We start from the raw sequence: 23,565 nt of genomic DNA, 5'->3' as shown, positions 1-23,565 counted from the left end.
CAATGTTGGTTGCAAACATTTGTCCAAACAGTCAACAGGACAAAGAAAATGCTCCTGTGAGAAGAGTAACCAGATCTGAGGGCTCTGGTCTTTGAAGTTTAAAATATTTCCCCAGAACTGCCACATTCATCTTTCTCTACTATCCTACTGGAAGATCACAAAAGTAAATTCTTGTTTGTTCCCTCTTTCTGATATCCTGCCAAAAATACACACTCACTGATAAAGCCCACCAGTGATTCATTACATACCATCATCCCAAGTTTTCCAGTATAAATGCCATATTAAATGAGTCTCTTCTGTTTTATTAATGCTTAACAGACATTTAATAGCAATGATGGTGCCAATGATTCTTACTGTGTCATACCATTAAAACCCAGATGTTTCTGTACGAACAGAAGCAAAAAGGCACCAGCCTCCAGGTTCTTGCCCTCTATTCTCATTTCCTTAGCAGTGGCTGAGCTGGGATTCATTTGGAAGCAGAAATAGCAGTCTGTAACCATTCTTTGCATATTTTCATTTACTCTGCAGATCAATTCAATTTTCTCTATTCTTCCACTCATTAATGATTAAGAGAAGAAGGAAAGAAAGATAAAAAAGAGCAAAAGAGAGAAGACAAAAGGGGGAACAAGGTCTGGTGAATTAAAAATTAGGTTAAGAATCTCTATATATTTTTAAATTTCTTAACATGCAGAAATCAAACATAACTACATCCAAACAATACACATTTTAATTTCCTGGTATTTGATATGTAACTATTCTGTGTGGCCCTAGTCTTCCCCAGAGCCTTCATCCAAAGCATTAATTCATTTACTAGTCAATGAACGGAGTTGACCATGGCTGCTACAAGTCCTAGCACGTGTCAGTGAACTGGTGTGCAATGAAGACACTGCTCAGTTTATGTTTTCTCTGTTGGACTTGTCACAAGGGAGGCTCTAAAACCCATATCTGTTTGAGACTCTGTAGGAAGGGCATGGGACCTGGGCTTGCCTTGTGGAAGCACTTTTGAGCTTCAGGGGGCCTCATAACAGAGGTTATATTATGATGACGGCCTCCTGTAAATCTGTTCACTTTGGGTCCTGGTTAGCATCGCCCTTTCTGGGGGCATCTGGTGGTTCAGTCGGTTAAGCATTGGACTTCGGCTCAGGTTATGATCTCACTGTTTGTGAGTTGGAGCCCCGCGTCAGGCTCAGTGCTGACAGCTCAGAGCCTGGAGCCTGCTCCAGATTCTGTGTCTCCCTCTCTCTCTGCCCCTCCCCCCTAGTCTCTCTCTCAAAAATAAATAAACATTAAAAAAAAAAAAAAAAAGAATCCCCATTTCTGACCTGACCCAGCTATCTGAGCCACGTGGGTAAAGTAGTCCTGGACAAGTTTTGCTCCTACTGCCTCGGCAGATGTTAACCCTCAATCACACCAAGTCCCAGAGGTGAGGAAGATGACAAAGTTGGCTAAAGCAGCATGAAGGGAGTGAGAAAGATAATGCAAACTATAATTGCACTATATCCAGTCATCGTTCTAGAAATGAATCCCTGTTATGTTACATTGGCGTGAGGTCCCACAAGGAGATTTTTGTCATTACAGAGCAATATTCTTTCATTGTTTTTGCAACTCAGTAAAGTGACAATGCTCGGAAGCGGGAGAAATAGGGACAGAAATAGCATCAACCATCTTCCACATCCGTGCTATACCTGTAATCCCCCTGCACTACAGCAGTACGATCTCCAGAGATGTTCTCTAGCCAGAGTTCCATACTCTATAGTTCCAAAGCAAAACCCAAGAAGCTGAAGCATAGAAATATGGAATTGTCTTATAGTATCAGTCACCAAGAGCTTTTTGATTTCACCTCCTTAAATATAACTCCAGTTTGCCCCTTTCTCCTTCATCTCTTTCCTCCTACCGACCTTATTCAGAACCTCTTCGCCACTCTATTCTCCACTATTAATACCCCTTTAAAATACCAGACAGTCAGTAAAACAGGGATGAAAAAATGTAAGTGCTCCTACTTCTTACTTTAGGCATTTATAGTTGGCATCTTTTCATGCTGTATCAACAAGGAGTAGAGAGGGCAATAGCCCAGGTTTTGCCTGTTCTGGCAAGGCTTCTATAATGCTGACAGTTCACAGGTGAATCCTCTGCCTCTGGGCAGTTCTATGTCATCAGGAGAATGCCAGCATGAGACTCACAATACCTTGCTCTGTCACCATCTCTGTGGCCTTAAAGTCACCATTCAGTGCCCTCTGAAAGGAGTTGTCCAACAAACGAGAGTTTTCTCAGAGAACAATTACTAGAAGTCTTAGTACGTGACTGACTGCTTGCCACATTAGCACATCATGTTTGATATGTCCAATACTGAACTCATGATCTTGTCTCCTACCTTTACATCCAACCAAAACACTTCCCCTTATCATATTCCCTTGCTGTGTGAAAGGCAATGCTTTCTACCTAGAAACCTGAGCATCTTCCTTGACTCTTCCTTAACCCCACATGTAATCAGTCCCTACCTTCATAAATATCCATCATGTCAGTCTCCCCTCTCCAATCCCACTGACACTGCAGATCAAATTCACTGTCACTCCCTGTAACTGTACAAATCACCAGACTAGTCTCCAGATAGGCTCTTCCTGGCTTCTAGTCTTGCTCTCACTCCAATCTATTCCTCACCTTCCTGTCTGGTGGAGCTTTCTAAAATAAAAATTGGATAATGTAACTCTTTTTTAGAACCCTTTAGCTGTTTATCAGTGTTATAAAAATAAAATCCTGACTCCTTAGCCTCTCTTAGATCTTGCCCCTGTCAACTTTTCCGGATTGGTCTTCAGTTCCTCCTATTAAATCAGCAATAGTTAACCCCACTCAGCTCCCTGAACATGATTCATCATGGTGTCTGTGAGTCAGCCTACTTTGTTTTTGGCTTCAGATCACCTTCCCCAGTTTGTCTTTTTATTCAAGATGCAGCGGGAGTTTCATACTCACCATAAAGGGGTCCTTGAACTCCTTCCACTGTGGTATTGTGGCACTAGTCTGTAATTCCAAAATGGTGCTGACAGCAATGAATTTGTTCACCTTCCCCACAGAATGTAGGCTCCTCTGATTGAACTTTTTATGTCCACTGTCTACATTAGTCCTAAAGCATCTTAGGGTCCAACAGACATCCAATAAATGCTTATTGAATAAATTTGGTAGAAGGGTTTAACACATGAGGGATCTATAGGGGAATTGAACAAGATGATCTCCAGAGTCCTTTCCAACTCTTAGCTTTTCACTTGAAGATATCAGTCGCTTCCAAGATTTTGAATATCACATCCACTTGTGACTTTTACCTATGACTCGAAGGCACTCCTCAACCTGAGTTTTAGACCCAAATGTCCCCCTGCCTGTTATATTAACTTCAAATACTAGCTGTTGAGTATCTCAAATTCACCATGTCCAAAATCAACTCACCTGCCTACACAACCTGATCCACCTTTCCAGTTTTCTGTATTTGTTAGTGACACCATCCTCCTCTTAGGAGCCCATGTTAATGACATCAAGGATGGCACCTTTCTCCTAAAAGCAATCAACTGCCTAGTCCTGTGGATTCATCTTTCCAAAAGACCAGTTCCTTTTGTCACTGCATTTACTTACAGTCTCCATCAAATTGCTTGTGACGCTAATTGGCATTTGTTGCATTCTGACTTTCATGATGTGTTTCCATCTCTGTACCAACACTAGATCCTAGAAGATTTCTGTATTATGGCTGCAAATCCCACAAGTCTTTGCATAGGGTTTGCAAGTAGATAGCAGGTGGTCAACGACTCTTGGTAGAATGGCTGAATGAATGTTAGGATGTTAGGTTTAAACTGCTTTGGGGGCATGGATCTTGTTATATGCTTTTTTTTTTTATGTCCCGCCCCCAATATAGTAAATATAGTAAAAGGCATAGGAAACAAGAAATACATATTTTTTTAATATCCAACACTGCACCTTTTAAGTCTGAGTTGTTGCAACAACTGGCTGTAATTAAAAAAACAAAACAAAGCAAAACAAAACAAAAACACGCTCTGCTTTCTTAGACTCAGCTCTCAGCTAAAACCATCCAGGATCCTGGTTTCCCACCCCTTCCAGTGGCCTGATGCGCGGCAGGGGAGGAGCAATGAACAAGCTGGGCTTGAGGAGTCAGGAGAGCGGGATGGGGGAAGTCCCGGAAGTCATTGACCAGTGCGAGCAGCCGCCCCAGCGAGATCAGCTTGGGCTGCCGTCCCAACAATAACAGGCGCCCGGGCCGGGCAGGGCTGCCGGGGGCCCGAGCTTGGGGGCGGAACCCCGATTGGGGGAAGCGGGGTGGGACGCTTTCCTAAGGCTGCAGGGGATTGGAGGAGAGAGAAGAGGGGCGGTTGAGCTCAAGGAGTGGGCCGGGGACCTAACGGGCCGACTGAGGAGAGAGCGTGTTGATTGGGTGGCTCGGAGAGAGACGGACCGGAGCCAACTGCAGATTGGCCTTGGCGGGCCGAGGAGGCGTGGTCAGTGCGCGCCAGAGGGAGCGCGAGGGAGCGGGCGGCCCGCCTGCCAGCTAGCTAGCCGGAGCCCCGGGCGTGTGCCGCGAGTCGGGGTTGGGTTGAGGGACGCGGCGCGGGAGGCGCGTCCTCCGGCTCTGCCGCAGCGGCCCTCCGCGGCTCGAGTACCCCGCTTCCTTCCCTTTCTTCCCCAGCGCTCTGGTCTGGGGTCTCCGGATAGGGAGCGGAGGGAAGGAACTAGAGAAGAGGAGGCGAAAGCGGAGCAAGGGGCAGAGACGGTCCCGGCGCGGGGCGTAGCGCGCGGTGCCTCTCGCTCTCCCGCCGCAGCCGCCGCCTCCTCTCCCGGGGCTCCCGCACTATGCAGGCGGACAGCCGGCCGCCGAGATGGGGAGCCGGGCGGCGGTGAGAGCCGGGCGCAGCCCTCCCCGTCTCCGAGTCCGGGCCGCGGCCGCCGCCCCCGCCCGGGCCGCGCTCCCCTTCTCCCGCCCTCGCCCACCCCGCCCCAACTCCTCCTCCTCCTCCTTCCCCATGCCTCTGTTCCTCCTGCTCTTACTTATCCTGCTCCTGTTGCTCGAGGACGCCGGAGCCCAGCAAGGTGAGTGGTTCCCGGGGAGCGCGCGGAGCCCCAGGGGCGGCGGGGTCGCAGGGGAACCTCCGGGATGCCGGGTCTCTAGACGCGCGGGGGAGGTGCAGTGCGCTTGGGTGCGTGACCAGACCAGGCCCTCTCCGGGATGAGTTGCAAAGGTGGGCTCTGCCCCTTATCCCCCAAGTTGGCGTGTCTTTACTTTTTGACCAGGCCTTTGGTGCTGCTGAAAAGAGAGAAGTGAGACTCTGCTGTGAAGGCCTCCTTTTCGGTATTGGATTCTTCTTGGAAAAATATTTGGGAGGAAAAAAGTTTTGGAGATGTGACCCCTAAAGTTAAGCTAAAATGATGGACAGAGTAGGAAGACAAGATAATTAAATAGCATCTTAAACCAGTTACAGGCAAGTGGTGCTAATTATCTTTTGTGAAAGTGCTCAGGTTCAAAAGCGAAGGATACTGATTCTGGTTAGCTTTGAGTTTTGGATTCAGTACAAGTCCTTTACGATCCCTTCCTATTATTCCTGCTGGTGGTCTAGATTGCCTGGGTCAGACACTCATTCTGACCCAAGGCAACGTGCTATGAGCATTCCGAGTTAAAAGGGTAAGCCCTTCCAGAAAGTGACAGAACTTTTTTTCCGTCTACCGTCCTTGAAATACCTGTTTCAGAATTGAGCAAAACTGTTTATTGAATAATCATCATAATGGAAAGAGAATGCAGGGCTGATTCCTCCTCCGGCCTTTAGTACTATTTTCAGGCAGTGAACTGCAATTTTTCAATCAGTTTGGCATCAGTTATTGAACACATTTTCCCATTGTATTTCCTTTTTTATTGCAGTGAGAAGAATATGGATTGGATTGTTATTTATTGCTGGGAAGATTTTTTTTTAAGTTGATCTCCATGTTTAAGTCCAGCTTAAATGTTGTTCTCATATGGTTCTCAGTAAAGTGTGGAATCATGGCCACAGCCTGTCGTTATGAAAATGCCGAAACTTTGACAGGCATGTGGAAATAGAATCTCACAATGAAGAAAAATGTATTTGGTAAAGTGACCTCTTTTAGTTCTAGGCACGTTTCTACGCCATGTAACTTAAAATTTAGATGCTTAGCATTCAGGTTTTTAGTTAGTTCATCTTAAATAAATTCCTGAATCAGCATTTAATAAAATAAAGTGTGATATCTTCTCCTTCCCACCCCCCTATTGAAGTTTTAGAGCCTGTGCATGTATTTTCCTTCTAGTAGGAGAGAGAAAAAACGAGAAGGCTTGCATAGTGCTACAACTAGTTGGGACTTTGTGGTAGGCATAGTACTCAGTGGTGTATGTGTATTAAGTCATTTAATCCTCAACACAACCATCTGAGATAGGGATGGTTATCCCATTTCAAACATAAGGGAACTGAGACACAAATAAAAGTTACCTTGATACAGAAAGGAATGTAACTGTATAAGCAGAATGCTCAGTTTTGCTTATTTCTAGATCTGAAGTGTTCATATCATGTTTTTAAAAATCATCTTTGAGCAGTATAGAATCAGTTCTGTGTCTCCTCACCAAATGAGACAGTTTCCTTAGTTTTTGGAATTTCTCAAAACTGGCCTAATTAACACACAACATTAACTTATTTTCTTTCAAGGTTTGATTTCAGGGTTTGTATTTTCTTAAGTTTATTTATTTGAGAGAGAGAGAGAGCCAGCAAGCAGGGGAGGGGCAGAGAGAGAAGGAGAAAGAGAATCCCGAGCAAGATCTGCACTCCCAGTGCAGGGCCAAGACACGGGGCTAGAATTCACGAATCCTGAGATCGTGACTTGAGTGAGCTGAGGTCAAGAGTCTGACGCTTAACCGACTGAGCCATCCAGGTGCCCCCATTCAACTTCGGTTTTTTGCACAGCGTTTTAACAAACACATGGTTCTCTTTCACAGCAATGTCTTATATAAGCAGTGTAGATTAGCACAAATAGAAAGGATGGTGTTAATTTAAAAGACCCGATTTCTAGTTCTGCTAAGTTGATAGGGTAAATTTTGTGAGGTCACTTAATTTCTTTGTACCACAGTTTTCTACATCTGTGATAAGAGAATAACCTATTCCATAGCCTTAAAAAAACGAAATGATAGTACATAGGAATTTTGCAAAGGGAAAAGTATAATATAGCTATAAGTGATTATCATTATTAATTTTGAGTGTATTAAGTTGATAAATAAGAACCAGTTAGGTATACATCACTGGAAACAGGAATTGTGTGAGATTTCAGTTCCCCTAATTTTTAAAAATTATATTTTTTATCCAAAGGACCCTGATGCAGTCGGTGATAGAATTGCTTTTAAACCAGTCTTAACTAATCTAACAGACAAGCTTTGGGATCCAACTGGTATTCCCTCACATAACCTGAAAAGAAATCTAATTTAAAAATGAAGAGCAGTGTTTTAAAACTCCATTAGAATTTTTAATAATGGGAATGTCTATATTTTGTAGTGTTAAGTGACAAACTGGAGTTTTTACTCTATAAGTCTTTGGAAGAAGACTGAAAAGAAATAAAATAGTAGTTGTCTTTTGGGTATTTCTTTATGCTTTTCCCTATTTTCTGTAATTAACATATAGTCAAAATATAAGCTGTGAAAAAAATGTTTTATGATATTTCAGTTTTTTTTCCCCCTTTGGCCAGTCTAGGTAGAAATGCATTTAATGTATATGTTGAGGTAGAACTGTGCTTCAAATTTTTTTTTAAATCTTGCAGATATCATTTGAAGTAGCAGAAGGTATTACTCTCATTCCAGTTACAGTCGACCCTTGGGCTACACAGGTCAAACTGCGCCGATTTTTTTTTTTAATAAGTGTGTTAGAAAATTTTTTGGAGATTCACAAACATTTGAAAAAACTCAGGAACTTAATAGCCCAAAAATATTTAAAAAATAAGAAAAAGTTATGTATTATTATAAGAATATAGCATATAACACCAGTAGCATACAGAATATGTGTCAATCATCTGTTTATGTTATATGGAAGGCTGGTAGGGCTTCTGGTCAACAGTAAGCTACTAGTAAAGTTTTGGGGAGTCAAAAGTTATAGGCGGATTTTTGACTATGCACGGGGAGGTCAGCGTGTTTAACCTCTGCGTTTTTCAAGGGTGAGCTGTAATGTCATGTAATACTCAGCATATATTCTGCTGGCAGTGATTTTTCTTTTCATTTGGCTCAGAATAAAATTTATCAGTGGTCTGAAAATCCGTCACCCCTTCACAGCAGAGATGTCTTTTAACCAGTCTTATTTCATTAATATACATTGTATTTATTCACATCTAATTGTACTATGATGGGTTTTTTGTTGTTGAAAGCCTATTTTACTGTAACACGTCTAAAAAACTTAAATTGGTTAAATTTATTATTTGCATATTTGATTGCATATTTACTGTAATAAGTATATTTAATAGGAAGTTGAGAGTCTATGAATGATTCTATGCCCCTGATTTACTTTATTTATGAATAGCAATTTGTGTCCCCTCATCTCAGGATCTCAGCTTCCTCATTTGTGTCCTAGAGGACTTGCCTCCCTTCTTGGGTTAGATGTTTATTTGAATGTGGTAAAATATCAGGACATTAATCTAAAAAAAAAAAATTTAATGTTTGTTTTTGAGAGAGAGAGGCAGAGAGACACACACACACAGAGTTCGAGGAGGGGAGGGTCAGAGAGAAAGGGAGACACAGAATCTGAAGCCGGCTCCAGGCACTGAGCTGTCAGCATAGAGCCCAACTCAGGGCTCGAACTCACAAACCGTGTGATCATGACCTGAGCCAAAGTTGGACGCTTAACCAACCGAGGTGCTCCCCAGGAAGTTAATTTTTAAAATTTATTAAGACTGACTTGTTTATACCTATTACCGTGAAATATTTGTGAAGGTATTGATTTTTGTTTGCTAATAAATCTGTGAAACAAGTCAGGTTCTTTCTTAATCATTCAGTTCCGCAATGATGTCAGAACTAATGTGTGGGGGGAAAAAGTTGTTTTCTGTCAAGTAATGCCTTTATTTGGCTGTGACGCAGGTAAATAATTTTTGAACAATATTTGTGAATTGTCAGAAATGAACACTTCTGCCTCAGCAGTGAACATTTGTAATTCTAATATTGACATTAGGTTAATTTAGAATTTTCCATTGTCTTTTCTTGGTCTGATAAAACATTTGGCCTCTGACATGTAGTTTTGTTGAGAGGCAAAATCAAAGCATCTTTTTTCTGCTGTTTCCGATTAATTTCGCACAGTGAAAATTAGAAATACAGCACAAATTCCAAAGTGCTAATGATCAGGTTTAAAATCCGTATTTTTAAAACTTGTAAATGAAAAATTCATTGTAAAATTACAGGTCAGTGATTTTTAGGTAGATTTCCCAATGTTATAAACAAAGAAGAAACATTATTTGCCTATGAAGATGGTTAATAATTCTATCTGAACATCTAAGGTTCATTCTAGAAGACCAACATAAGAACAGCACCTTAATATCCATGAAATTGGTGTAGGTGAAAGTACCAGTGCTAGAATTAACGTGACAAATGAATTAATTTCCATAAAAAAATCATAAGATTATAGTATGCGGAAAGACTCCATTTACATAGAGGTAGGTTTTAAGTTTAGGATTATACTTTACAAAATGACGTGGGATGTGACAGCTCAGGTGGTAATATTGGGCGTTAATTGAATGCATGCAAATAAAGTTCCTGTTTCAACTTCTTGATCAGCTGGAAGGATGTAGAATGATGACCTAAAATTGTTAGGATTAGGAAAAGCTTCATAGAGATAGTGAAATGTGGTTGTTGAAATATGAAGTGAGACAGGCAGTTTTTCTTGTATGGCTCATGGATTCAGTTTACTTTATAAAAACCTTATGGCCTTATCACTGTATTTTTTAAATATTGTACAGATAATGTGATTCTAAACCAAAAACTTAATTGATAATTATCCATAGTTTTACCCCCTAATGTATCAACTTATGATTTTTATGTTTCTTTCTATTCTATATTCACACACCTACATAATCTTACATGGTTATAATTTTAATCGTGTTGTTATGTTCTGTAGATTCAATTTGTGTTCAAATTGTGTATTGTGTAGGCTAATTTAACACATGCAAGCATACTTAAAAATATAGCAAAAACTTCAAAATGTAAAAATTCATTATTTATGAAGTAATTACTCTATTGTTCAGAATTGCTATTACAGCATTTTCTTTAGCGCATTTGATTAAATTCTTCATTCATTGTGGGATCTTTTGTAAGAAGGTATTTCAGTTCAAAATATTAGCTTAGAAACATATAATGCAGGTCACCTGGGTGGCTCATTCAGTTAAGCGTGAACTTCGGCTCAAGTCATAATCTCGTGGTCCTTGGGTTCGAGCCCTGAGTCGGGCTCTCTGCTGATAGCTCAGAGCCAGGAGCCTGCTTTGGATTCTGTTTTCCTCTCTCTCTGCCCCTCCCCTGCTGGCAATCTGTCTCTTTCTCAAAAATAAACAAACATTGAATTAAAAAAAAAAAAAAGAAACATAATGCTAATTTCCAGATTATTACATGGAAATCAACATAATCCACAAGGACAGAAAATAGAAATATTCAAATAAACTAGTATTTAATGAATGCCAGAGTCCACTGAAGCAGATGGGATAATGGGGTGATCTTAGAGGACTGCTAAAACATTGTCTGTTAGATCAACGTGCACTCTGAAGGATATGTAGTTGGAAGAAAGATGTTGATTAGTCACTTGAAATTATGGGGAAGACCCCCTCCAAGGTGCAGCCTCCCTCAACTAAGCTTTCTGAGAGTAGGCCAAGTTTCTTGCACGGCTTTTGTTGAGTAGGGTGCATGTAAGTTTGCAGTCAAAACTGAATTGCTTGGTTGGTCAAAGAAAAGATGCTAATACTCCTCTCATTAAGAACTTATAGCAGGAAGTAGTACCAGCTATGATGAGCTCCCAGAGATGTGTGCACATATGTCAGTACAGTCTTGAGACATTTAGAGAAGAGTAAAATATTATAATTGTCTTCGGAGAACCTACAGTCTCATTGGGGAAATAATTCAGTTGGATTATATCTAAAAATAACCGGGGGAGGTTGCATAGTGCTGTGGGTTTGAAGGGAGGAAGAGCTCACAATGCCTAGGGAAATAGGAGAAGCCTTGCTGATAACTGAGTGAGCTTTAAAGGACTGGTATGTTTGTAGTCCATGGGGATGACAGACATTTGAGAAGTAAAGATCACAGCATCAGAACACCAAGGAGTCAGGAAAGCATGGGGGTATAAAAGCTTGTCCTGTTGCAGTGAGTAGCCAGACTCTAAGTACCTGGTCCTGGCTTACTACTTCCTCCTTTTGAGCCCCCTACCTTGCACCCCTGCCTAATAATTGGGCAGATATTTGCTGGTTGGTTACTGCTGGCAATGGTTCTGGGCCCTGGGGTACTTGCCTTCCTGGAACTATGTTAATACTTCCATAGTGTGTCCGGCAGCCTCTTGATCACCTGTAAGATACATTCCAAATTCCTTTGCATGTTACACATGTAATTGTTTTTACAGTCTGGTGTCTACCTTCTTCTCTAACTTAATCTTATACCAGCATCCCCACCCGTTTTATATATATATTTCACGTGTAAGACTTATTGCTCTGAGGTATAATTTCATGCTTTTTTTGCCTTGTTCCCTATAGTGATCTCTTTACATATGCTATTTGTCTATTTAAAAAGAAAGAGCTTTTTTCTTTCCTTGCATCCTTGGTAAGTTCCTGATCTTCCTTCACAACCCTTCTTGGGTATTATCCCTGAGAAGAATTCTTTAACCATTGCCCACACACTCCTTCCAAGATAGTACTTTTCACTTATTTCTTTGCATTCATTATTCACACTGGGTATTTAAAAAAACTTAAAAAAAAATTTTTTTTTTGAGAGGGGGATGGAGGTGCAGAAAGAAAGGGAGACACAGAATCTGAAGCAGGCTCCAGGCTCTGAGCTGTCAGCACAGTGCCCAGTGTGGGGCTCGAACTCACAAACTGTGACATAATGACTTGAGCCGAAGTCAGACAACTAACTGAGCCACCCATTATTCACACTGTGTATTAAATATTTGTTCTGACAGAGATTTTTAAGTTGTCTTCTTATTGTCTTCTCATTGTCTTCTTATATCTACTAAATTGTCATTCAAAAATATGAACTGGGAACCCATTGCTGGAGTGAATCTGCTGCCCCATGTACATTATTCGACGTTAGTGTCTGGGCATTTGCGTGCCCTTCATGTTATTCTTGTCTAATCCCCACAGTTAGCTGTCAGAGCCCGGGCTTCTCAGTCTCATGGTACTAGAGCCCTCTCTTGGACCTTACTGTGTACTTGCTCAGGGCCTAGCATGTCCCAGCCACCCTCTTTCTGGGAGCTAGACCTCTTTGCTCCCTCAGTGAGAGAAGTCCTTCAGCTAGAGCCAGAGCCATGGCTACTTAGAAAACAGTTGTGCCCGTCTTGTCAGTAACAGCCTAAATCAGTGTCAGCAAGTTGGGTCTCTCCTTTGCCGGGTCTTTCAAACTCTGATTTCAGTGCTGACTGCTGGCCATCTCCAACATTACCAAAGAGTCGCACTAATTTTGGTTCTCACAGTTGCCTGCCTCCTTTTTCTTTGGCAGCTGCAGTTCCTGGAGAATAGTAGTTTCAGTAATCTGGTGTCAGAGGAAAGTAATGAGAAATGAAGGCTGGAAAGGTCAGTGGGAACAAAATTGTGGAGGACTTTGCACTGAGGGGCAGACTGAGGTATTAGCAAGACATCAAACTTAGGTTCCTCTGCCTTCATCCGGTCCATTTGTCCATCTCTAGGGTCACTTCCTCAATGTGGCCTCCCACGTCTCTCATTCTGTCATGCCCTTCCTCTTGTCCTTGACAGATCCCCAACCTGGCTCACATGCCAGTCCCCACTGCCTTTCTCTGGTTCTGGATAGCCCAGGGTCACTGGAGAAAGTCATGTGTCCCACTGTGACTAGTCCTACCACCAGTGAGGACTACTGATCAAATCTCCCATGGGGCTTACTGCTCAGCAGGAGCACAGTGGCCCCTCCACTTTGTAGAGCTCAACTCCTACACAGCATACCTGCCTCACCTTTCCTTCTTCCCGAAACCATCTCTTCCACTTATCCGAGCACTGCTTTATCAGGGAATGTAAGTTGTGTTTAAGTAGAATTTAAACTTGAATGGGCTTCTTACTCTGTACCTGGAAACACGCTCAAAACCCCGCTGGCTTGTATACATCTTTCCTCTTTGCTGTTTGCTTGCCCGGTACCTTGTATCTGGTTTTTTCAGTGACAAACGTACTAACCGATTGACTCTGTCTGTGCTGTACATTTTCTGAGTAGCTGGTGCACAACAAATATTAGTTAAATGCTGATTTCCTTGCAGTCTAGTCTCTGCTCTACTGAAAGTATCATTTAAACTGTCAGATTTTTTTCTTTTTGGTTTTGGCTTGTGTTTACTGTGAACAGCCTGAGCGCTTTCTTGGTCTCTCTTCACCGTTTTGTGCTTTGGTGGACTTTGAAAGTATAGAGAAGAGACTTTGGAGTCAGACACTTGGATTTAAATATTAGGCATATGGGCCATGGCATCTACTTAACGCTCTTACGTGTTTAAATACATAATTCACCTCGCTTTCTAGAATGTTTGAGGGCTGGGATCAAATCTGGGAAGTCAGTAAATTTTTATTCAGTGAGTGAATAATATGAGCAGAGGTGCTTAATATATAAGTAGATGACAGGTTTGAGGATTAGGAGAAGGGTTGGAGACTTTGTGGTAACTGAGGGAAGTAGGGAGATACCCCTGGTAGAATACCCAGAATGGGGGAGGAACTGAACAGCATCAGTGGTTGGCAGTAAGAAGCCCAGGAACATGCTAGAGAAGTTGCAGTTGGTTCAAAAAACTGAGCCAGGGAAGGAGAATTTTAAGGAGGGAGGGAAGATACAAAGGAAGGAAGGAAGATGGGAGGGAAGGAAGGGCCAGCGATGCCAGATAATATGGAAAGGTCACACATGATAAGGATGGAAAAGTATCCATTTGACATGGTTTGGAGTCGGGTTCGGAGCCAACGGCCAAGGGAGAATTCTTGGGACGTTTTCAGTGCAAAAAGGTGTTTTTATTACAGCACGGGACAGTACCCGTGAGCAGAAAGAGCTGCGCTGGGGTTGTGTGAAGACTGACTGATTATATAAGATATTCTATGCTGTGGAGGAGAGGATGACATTAGGTCCCCAGGAGGTTGAGTCTGTAGGTTTCTGGAGATTGCTTTTTTCTTGTAAATCATTAAGACAGTTGCAAACTGATGGGAGACTCCTGCATCACTGTGCTATCAGATAACCATTGTTTCTCCCCTTTCTTTGTTCTTGGGCAGCCAGGAGTGCCCGGGGAAGGTCACACCTGGGAGGTGGAAGGGGTTGTGGGTATGTGCTTGTGCTTTGCCCTCAGCTTGCCTTTTGCTCCCTCATCACGTTAACTTTTGGCAGCTTGGAAACTGGCTGCATTAGTGAATAGTTTCATTGGTGAGTAGGCCTGCATTTCCTAGGGCTGCCGTAACAAATTACCACAAATTTAGGTAGCTTAAAGCAACAGAACTTTATTGTCTTAGTGTTCTGGAGGCTAGAATTCTGAAATTGGGGTGTCAGCACAGCTGTATACTCTGTTGAAGATTCTGGGGGAGGGTCTTTCCTTGCCTCCCTAGCTTCTGGAGTTTTAATCTTTGGAGTTCCTTTACATCATTCCAATCTCTGCCTCTGTAATGTAGTATTCTTCCTGTGTCTGTAACCATGTCAACCTTTTTCTCTTTATCTAAGGACACCTGTCATTGAATGAGGCTCCACCTTAACCAGTATGACCTCATTTGAACTTGATGACATCTGTTAAGACCCTGTTTCCAAATAAGGTTATATTCATTGGTACCGGAAATTAGGACTTAAACTTTTCTTTTTGGAAGCTGAATTGCAGTGCATTGGAACTTAGAACGGGAAGCAAAGAAGTAAGACATCAACTATGGAGACTAGAAGAAACTTCTTTGTAAAAGAAAGGAAAAGTGAGCGAGAAGATGGTAGAGGTCAGGATACACTGGGTGGAAAGAGTTTTATGTGGGTTTCGTTGTTGCCATTATTGTTAGTGTCTTATGATTTGTTAAATTGCAAAACCTAGCTCCCACTGACGAGCTGTTTTACAGGTTAGAATTTGCAAAAGAGACAAAATCATACCTGCCTTGCAAATATAAAATGAACATGTGTCAAAGATTTTATTCAGTTCATTCATTAATGAGGGAATCAGTAAGGTGTTAAAACGTGTCCTAAGAGTATTTGAGAAACCAGGTGTTACAGGATGTGATTGCCAGATTAGATGTGATTGCTAAATTGCTAAATCTGGGTAATGGGCCAATAGGGTCATAAACTAATCTTTGGGATTATCTTTTCAGCTGCACAGAAATGATTTGCATCTCTACCAGATAAGAAACTATATACATTAACATGTAATGAAAACTGGGACCTTTAAGCAGTGATAAATATAGCAAATCCAAATAACTATTTTGCCCTATATTCCTTGGGCAGCTTTTAGCTTCTGTGACGTTTAGAAGATATGCTGTTGACCATTTTTTTTAACCAATGTCTAAGTTTAAGATAATTTTTCTGACATACATATTAGAATCTATGGAGATGGGGGGGGGAACCTGAGAACCTTTAATCTAATTAGCCCTGAGATGATTTTAATGTTGATTACATTTTGAGAACCACTGAATAAGAGAATACTGAGTGGTTGTGAGTGCCCTTCTGAGATTGGAACCCATTACTCTAATGACACCTATCCCCCTGGAGTGTGTGTGTGTGTGTGTTTTCACAGTAGTGCTCAGCTCTTTGGCAGAGAGAGGTTATGTGAACCAGGGTTGAGGGTTTGACAGGTAGATACTCGAGAAGGACACAATGGCTAGGAATTGAGAGTACCAGGAAGAGGTAGTTAACATACTGGACATGAAGCCTAGGCTGTGTAGGGAAAGACATGAGGCCAGGACAAGATTAATAGACTGGGAGAAAAGAGAGAAGTCAAGTTCACGGAAAGTATGTGGGTATAAGAAGACTGACTAGCTGAGACTTTAAAGTGTTTGAGTTTTCACAGGTGGGTGAGAGTGTCTCTAATAATGGCAAAAACAAAGCCCGGCTTGTGATTCGGAGAGTTACTGAAGTAGAGGTCATCCCTGAGAAGTTGAGTGAGAGTTACTTTCTCTTGGGTTTATACTTTCACAAGAACACTACACTTGAAACTTTAAAGCTGCTGTACATTTCCCAAAGTAATGGACAGTTGTTCTGTTACTTTAGCTAGATTGTAGCCAAATGCCCTGTATCTACATATGACGGGCAAAAGCCTTTCCGGTCTTTTATGACTGGAATGGTACCCTCAAACAAAAGAGTGTTTATTGAGCACATTATTATAGGTTAGGCCCTCAGTACTAGGTGTTTTCATACAATGTCTCATTTAATTTGTGCCCTTTGTTTGAATTGTTTGTATCCCCATTTTAGGGAGCTGAGATTTAGCAGCAATAAATAACCTTCTGAAAGTCACAGGGAGTGCTGGATAGGGCATTTAAAATCATGCCAGGACTCCAGAGCTCATTTGCCTAACCATTATGTTCTAAGTAGGATGTGTGCTTAGTGGGGGTTAAAGAGGATTTGTACTTCTCACGTTCCTTCATGTAATTCAATTTTATAAATTATCACACATGCAGAGAATAGTTTGGGCTTAAAAAAGAATGAAGCTGGGAGCTATTTCTTTTTCTAAAAATTGTCACAGTGACTTTCTTTAGGCTCTCTGAGCATATCCATCTTATGTAGTATTTTAAAAAATGAGTGGAATTAAAGTAGTACCTTGAATTATTTATTTGAGATATGTAGTGATGCAATTTTAAAAATCTTATAGTAATAGGACTCAGAGTACTTCAGTCCAAAAATTCACAATGCTAAATATTACACTAAAAATCTTCATTGTATCCAAATGAAATAGGATGTTTTAGTTAACTCTTGCAAGTTACACCTTTGAATGTTTTTCTACTCTAAATGCCTCTTTTTCCAGCTTATAAGATCTCACAGATGCATTAGAAGATGTGACAGAAATGACACACTTATTTAGAGCAAGTGTAGTTAGACTCACCTGTTCATAATGATTAAAAAAGAAAAAATCCTTGAAAGCTTGCTGGAAAGTCTGAACCTTTCCCAGTTCATGATGGTCATCATGAAAGTTACATTGCTCCACATTTGTGGCATTATTTGTGCAAACATCCTGCATTTGTGTTTGGTGTTGAAGAAAGTATTTTTAGAAGTCATGCAGTGTTTGTGTTAATACGATTCAGTCATTAGTATGATTTATATTCTGTATTAGTAGTGTGACTAAAATATGGGGGTGGCTGCAAGGTCACATGTAATCAGTATCATGAGCATGTATGCAAAAAACCCACATTTGATTTGAAGTTTAGAGAAGCCTAAAATAAGCATATCTTCTTTATTAATACATTATTATTTAAATATGTTTAATGTTCTTTCTGTTTTCTCTAGGGATACGTAGTTTAAAAAAATACTCAGTTATTTTCCTGGAACAATACCAAAACTTGTATCTGGCTTAACACATCTGACCTTAGACTCTTCAGAGGAAGTGAACACATGTTCTATGAGTAATTCCCTAGATAAATCTGCAGCCAAACAAAGGAGCAGTGAGATCAAATTCCAGTGTCTCTTCTTCACTGAAATAAAATTGAAATTCAAAAATTACATTGACAGGCTTCTATCCTGGATGGTCAGTTATACTTTTGTGGAGACCATCTAGAGGAGGAGGGGGAGGAGGAGAAGCTGGCAGTGATGGTGGTGGTGATGGAGTTGAGAAGGAGAAAGATTTGGTGATGTTGGAGTTAATGGGTGATAGTGTATGGATTGGTCCTAGGAAAACCATGTGAAAGTTATTTTTCCCCACAGTAGTTATGCTGTCTTTGTCAATTCTGCCTCGTGAAAATGAATAACAAGAGGCAGTGTAGCTTGGTCACAGATCATTATTCTTTCCAACATACAAAGCTAAGCAGAAAATTTGGAGACTTACTCCTGATCCTATTTGCACCCTTTTTTAAACCCTAATTTTAAGAGCTCCTGACCCAGAAAAAAAGTTATTCCAGGGATGTAGGCTAATAAAAAGGATGTTTTCTCTCCTTTAACCTCCATTTACTTATAAAAATTGGGAAGTGGGACTGTAAAACTCTTTAGTATAACTACTGACCACAGCAGGGAAAGTATGCCCTAGGTTGTACCCTTAGTGGACAGAACAGCATTATCCTTTGGGCCAAAGGAAACCCAGCCAAGAACTCACTCAGATCTTCTGTCTGAGTTGTCCTAGCCTTTGCTCCAAGTCAGTCTTCTCAACCCCGGTACTCCTGACATGTAACATCAACCCTTTATTCTGGAGGCTGTCCTGTGCACATTGTAGGATCTTTAGCAACATTCTTGACTTCTACCCCCAGATGCCAGTAGGATCCCACCCCCTCAGTTGTGGCAACCAAAAATATCTCCAGACATTGCCAAATGGGAGGTAAAATTGCTCCCATGGGAGCCTCCCCCTCACCCCCCCCCATCTGAGCACCACTGCTCTGAGTGTATTAGGTGATTAGTTGATAAAGAATATTTTCCAGATTTTAGTTTTACTTTTAAATACTTTATTATTTTAAGTATTGTGCAGAATAGGATTTGCTTTTAAGAACTGTGAAAATAAACGGCAAGCACATTTTCTAATTTGGGGGTAAAAGTGAGGACAGGGTCTTTCTTTGAGAATTCAACATTATGACCTTTGGGTGCCTAGTACAGTGGTTTTCTGAGTGCTGGTGGGGACCAGAGTAGGTCAGGATTGTACATGCATGCGTGTAGGAATACAATGTAAAATGTATTTCTTATTTGGGAATAACAGAAAAACATTTGAGAACTGCTGGCCTAGTGATAATGTATAAGCCCAGCTTCCCCTTTCAAACTGGAATATTCTAAACATATACTTCATAGCAATAAGTGTCCAGACCAGCTAAGCTATTTATCTTGTCAGGTTAAACTTATCAAAGTCTTGGGCATATGAAACATTCAAACTCGTTCACTGTAGTAGTAGATTTGAGACTCTCTTAACTTTGGTTTCTGGTGCATATCATCTTTTTGCTGGAGGAGGAAGCTCTGAACTCCATCACATATTTTAGAACATTCTTGGCACGTTACTTGTGGACTGTTCATGCCCTCCCCCTACACAAGATACTGAAAAAAGACCTCTCCATTTTAATTGTTTTCTTCATCAGCATGCATGTAAAAGTCCTGTTTTTCATCAGTTATATTTATTTTGTTGACTTGTAGAAATTGTGCTTTATAGAGGAAAGGGCAAGAAACATTTTGTGTATTACTTATTGAGAATCAAACATAAATATGAGCATAAAGACATAAAAATTACTAACACTGCTTGTACTTTTGTAAAATTCATCTTAAAATGGCAACCTTAAGTTAAATAATAGCCTATGGGGAATTCGTTAGTTGGGACAATCTGCCATTACTAAGTCATGAATTCAGCTGTTAATAGGAAATTCTTGGCTTCCTGAAATCCATCAACACTTCCAGACACTTAAAAAGCTGCTTTAGTTCTATTCACTAAAGAAAATACATTTATATTTTGAGTTATTTCATTTGTTCAGCGGCTGCTTTTCAAAGATTTAAGCATTCCAGAAAGCACATTTTCATCTTTTCAATATTAAGAGAACATTTCAAACTAGTTTGTCTTAGGGGATAGTTTTTTTTTTCTCTAAGGAAAAATGTTAATGATTATTCAAAAGTTATTTATATTACAATTTCTTTATTTTTACAGAGACAGTTTTTATATCCCTGTGTTTCTAATTTGGATGATACTCAGAGATATTCAAGGTATTTTCTTGATGGTTTCAGGGAAAATCTGTGGGTTTTTTTTTCTTCTAAGTTATCTAACGTTTAAATTTTATATTTGCAAAGTATCAGTGAATATATCACAAAAACTCACATGTTTATTTCATGGTGCCTTTATATATCATTGAGTGGCTATGCCTAGTTTTTGTGTGTAGAATGAAAGCAGGTGTAGAGAGAGCTGAAGTTTTAACATTGCTCAAAAGCTGAGCTTTATGTGAGATATTCATTTAGGAAGCCAGATTGCTAGTATTGGCCTTTAAAATAGGCTAGGGGCGCCTGGGTGGCTCAGTCAGTTAAGTATCCAGACCTCAGCTCAGGTCATAATCTCAAGGTTCATGGGTTTGAGTTCCGTGTCGGACTCTGCTGTTAGCATGGAGCCCACTTTGGATCCTTTGTCAAATGCCTCCTCTGCGTATGCACTCTCTTTCTCTGTCTCTCAAAATTAAACATTTAAAAGTAGGCTAACAATAGTAGGACGGATTTGAGAATTGCTTGATCAGGAAAGGATATAAAGTATTGTCATCATAAGCTTATACAGAGTGTTCTTTTATTAAAGTTAGTTTTGAGGGGTGCCTGGGTAGCTCAGTCGGTTAAGTGTCCCAACTCTTGATATTGGTTCAGGTCATGATCTCAGTTTTGTGAATTCGAGCCCCACATCTGGCTCTGCTCTGACCCTACGGAGCCTGCTTGGGATTCCCTCTCTCCCTCTGCCCCACCCCTGCTCACACTCTCTCTGTCTTCCTCAAATAAACTTAAAAAAAAAAAAAAAAAAAAAAATTTAGTTTTGAGACTTGTTTGAAATTACTTTTTCATTGGTTCATGTACAATTTCCTTATACATCCAATTAATAAACATTTATTTTGCAACTACTTGCTAGATACTGTATTAACTTCTTACAGGCCTTTAAAGCTTTTATTTGTTCTAGCAAATGATATCAGCACTGCATTGTTCTCAAAAATAATAAATCAACATAATAGAAAATTCTTTTACAGCAATCTATATCTATATTGACTTTAAAACTCAGAACTGGGGCGCCTGGGTGGCTCAGTTGGCTAAGCGTCCGACTTCAGCTCAGGTCATGATCTCACAGTTCGTGAGTTCAAGCCCCGCGTCAGGCTCTGTGCTGACAGGTCAGAGCCTGGAGCCTGCTTCAGATTCTCTCTCTCTCTCTCTCTCTCTCTCTCTCTCTCTCTGCCCCTCCCCTGATCATTCTCTGTCTCTCTCAAAAATAAACATTTAAAAAAATAAATAAAACTCAGCACTGTCACTTTTAGTATAGTTTTTTTGTGTAAGTACTGAATTATTCTAAAGGTGATTATAGGTGGCTATTTTTGAACGAAAAAATACTATCGTTTTAGTACAGTGTACCCATCTTCCTTTTAGAGATTTAAAAGAGATTCATTATTGAATCCCATCATTAAGGAATGCTGACAGGTACAATTGGAGCAGCACCTGAAACTTCTTACCACTGCATGCCTCTCCTAGGTGCCCAAATACCACTTTTTATGAGAAAGGGAAGGGTGCAAATAATAGTACTATGTTAAGTTACCTGAGTCCCCATATCCAGTTGCAGAACGAATTGCTGGAGCAAATCCTGCTGCTACCAAGATAGGAAGGTTATTTTTCCTAATGTTTCATGATGTACAAATGCCATTTTTTCCTCCTCATTTGGTAGGAAAAAGTGAGGTTTTAGGAGGGGGAGTACTCCAAAGTCCAATTTCAGTAGAATGAAAAATTAAATTTCATTAAATATTGCTTTAATGCCTTCAAGGATAAATGCCTTGTAATACTGTAGTATGATCAGTAATCTGCATAACCTTTAGTCTTCTCACAGATTTTGGAAAGGTTTATATTTATAAATAAATGGATGAAGCTGATCACATACTTTTATTTTTATAGTTTATGTTGTCTTTCAACAGTTACTATGAATTAATACTCCTTTAAAGATTGCAGTTGTGATATGTATATAAATGTATTGTTAAGCTAATAAATCTGTTTATTCAGATTGGAAAGTTCTTTGAATAAGGATAATCATTGATCATTTTGACCTTACCTGGCTTCTCTCTTGGCTCCTGTGAGTAAATATATTAAGAACTCTATCATCCCTTTTATCTTGTGTAAGGAAAGTATTGGTGGCATAAAATATCTGTCATACATATTTTTAAATTTTCACAAAAGAATCCTGATTATTTATAGTATAAGTTAAAGGTGTAATAATAATTTATCATTCTTTTAACTCTTTTTTTTTTTTTTAAAGGTGATGGATGTGGACATACTGTACTAGGCCCTGAAAGTGGGACCCTCATGTCCATAAACTACCCACAGACCTATCCCAACAGCACCGTTTGTGAATGGGAGATCCGTGTAAAGATGGGAGAGAGAGTGCGCATCAAATTTGGTGACTTTGACATTGAAGATTCTGATTCTTGTCATTTTAATTACTTGAGAATTTATAATGGCATTGGAGTTAGCAGAACTGAAATAGGTAGGAATTTTTCTTGTAAATGTACATCACTGCCCTGAGTTTTAAAGCTAAAGCAATGTTTGATACTTGACATTGAATAACTAGGTTGTATAGGATGATATGTAAGAAATTATTTGTGTGGACCATGTGTGGAAATCTCAATTTGAACCTTTTGGGAAGAGAAGATTCTTGTCTGTTTATTTACTCTCCAAATAAGCTTGTTGGTACTTTTGCAACAGGATGCCACTGTACTGCTTCCAAGAAGGAGGACATTAATTATCTCATTTTTTTGTTTTGTTTTTTTCCTGATCACTTTATTTGCAATTAAAGAATACAGGTATAATTCACGCATAATTCACACTTAGGAGGCAGTATATCATGGTGATTAAAGCATGGGTTTTGGATCCAAACTGCCTGGTATTAAACTCTCTCTCTGCTGTTGGCATATGTGTGACTTTGGGTGAGTTACCTGACCTGTTTTTTCATTTGTAAAATAGAGAATGAATTAGTAACATGTAAAGTGCTAAGAAGAGTACCTAACACATAATATATGCTTAGTAAATATTAGCTACTATAGTTGTTATTCTTAGCTAAAATCAGTGGTTTTCAATGATGCCTGCATATTAGAGTCACCTGGAAAGACTTTAAATAATACTGTATACCTGGTCCCCATCCTGGACCAGTTGAATCAGAATTGATTGGGTGGGACCCACGCCCCTGTATTTTAAAAGCTTCCCAGGAGAATCTACTGTGTCGTTAAGGTAAGAACCTTTGGCTTTTAGAGATCAGTCCCTTTGTTTTAGGAAAGGCAGAAAAAAATCTAAGACTCTTTGGGTGAGCTAACATCATAAAGAAATCTTGAATTCTTTCTGAGTTAATTTGGAAACATTGATCGGTACAAATGTATAAAATGTCTTTTAGAAGTGTAATTGGAACCCAGTATCTTTAAGTGTGATGTTCATCCTCTCGCCTCCTCCCCATCTCTGGTCTAATCCTTCATGTCTTCTCTATTTTTTGGCCTCTTACCAGTGGGAGCGAGGCCTGGTGCTTTTTTTTTTTTTTTTTTTTTTTTTTTTTT

At 40.1% G+C, this 23,565-nt stretch overlaps 1 protein-coding gene across 1 annotated transcript in view; it reads left to right on the top strand.

The window, feature by feature from the left end:
* The first annotated feature begins 4,543 nt into the window (after positions 1–4,543).
* DCBLD2 (discoidin, CUB and LCCL domain containing 2) overlaps positions 4,544–23,565 on the top strand; it is a 90,367-nt gene continuing 71,345 nt past the window's right edge. The window contains exons 1-2 of the mRNA XM_049628071.1: positions 4,544–5,082; positions 22,281–22,508. Coding sequence (XP_049484028.1) covers positions 4,872–5,082; positions 22,281–22,508 — 439 coding nt within the window. The 5' untranslated portion in view covers positions 4,544–4,871. The remainder of the gene's footprint in view (positions 5,083–22,280; positions 22,509–23,565) is intronic.

This window comes from Panthera uncia, chromosome C2, assembly GCF_023721935.1.
Source record: "Panthera uncia isolate 11264 chromosome C2, Puncia_PCG_1.0, whole genome shotgun sequence".
Taxonomy (NCBI): domain Eukaryota; kingdom Metazoa; phylum Chordata; class Mammalia; order Carnivora; family Felidae; genus Panthera; species Panthera uncia.
Note: the sequence above shows the minus strand (reverse complement) of the source record. Positions and strands in the feature narration are given on the sequence as shown.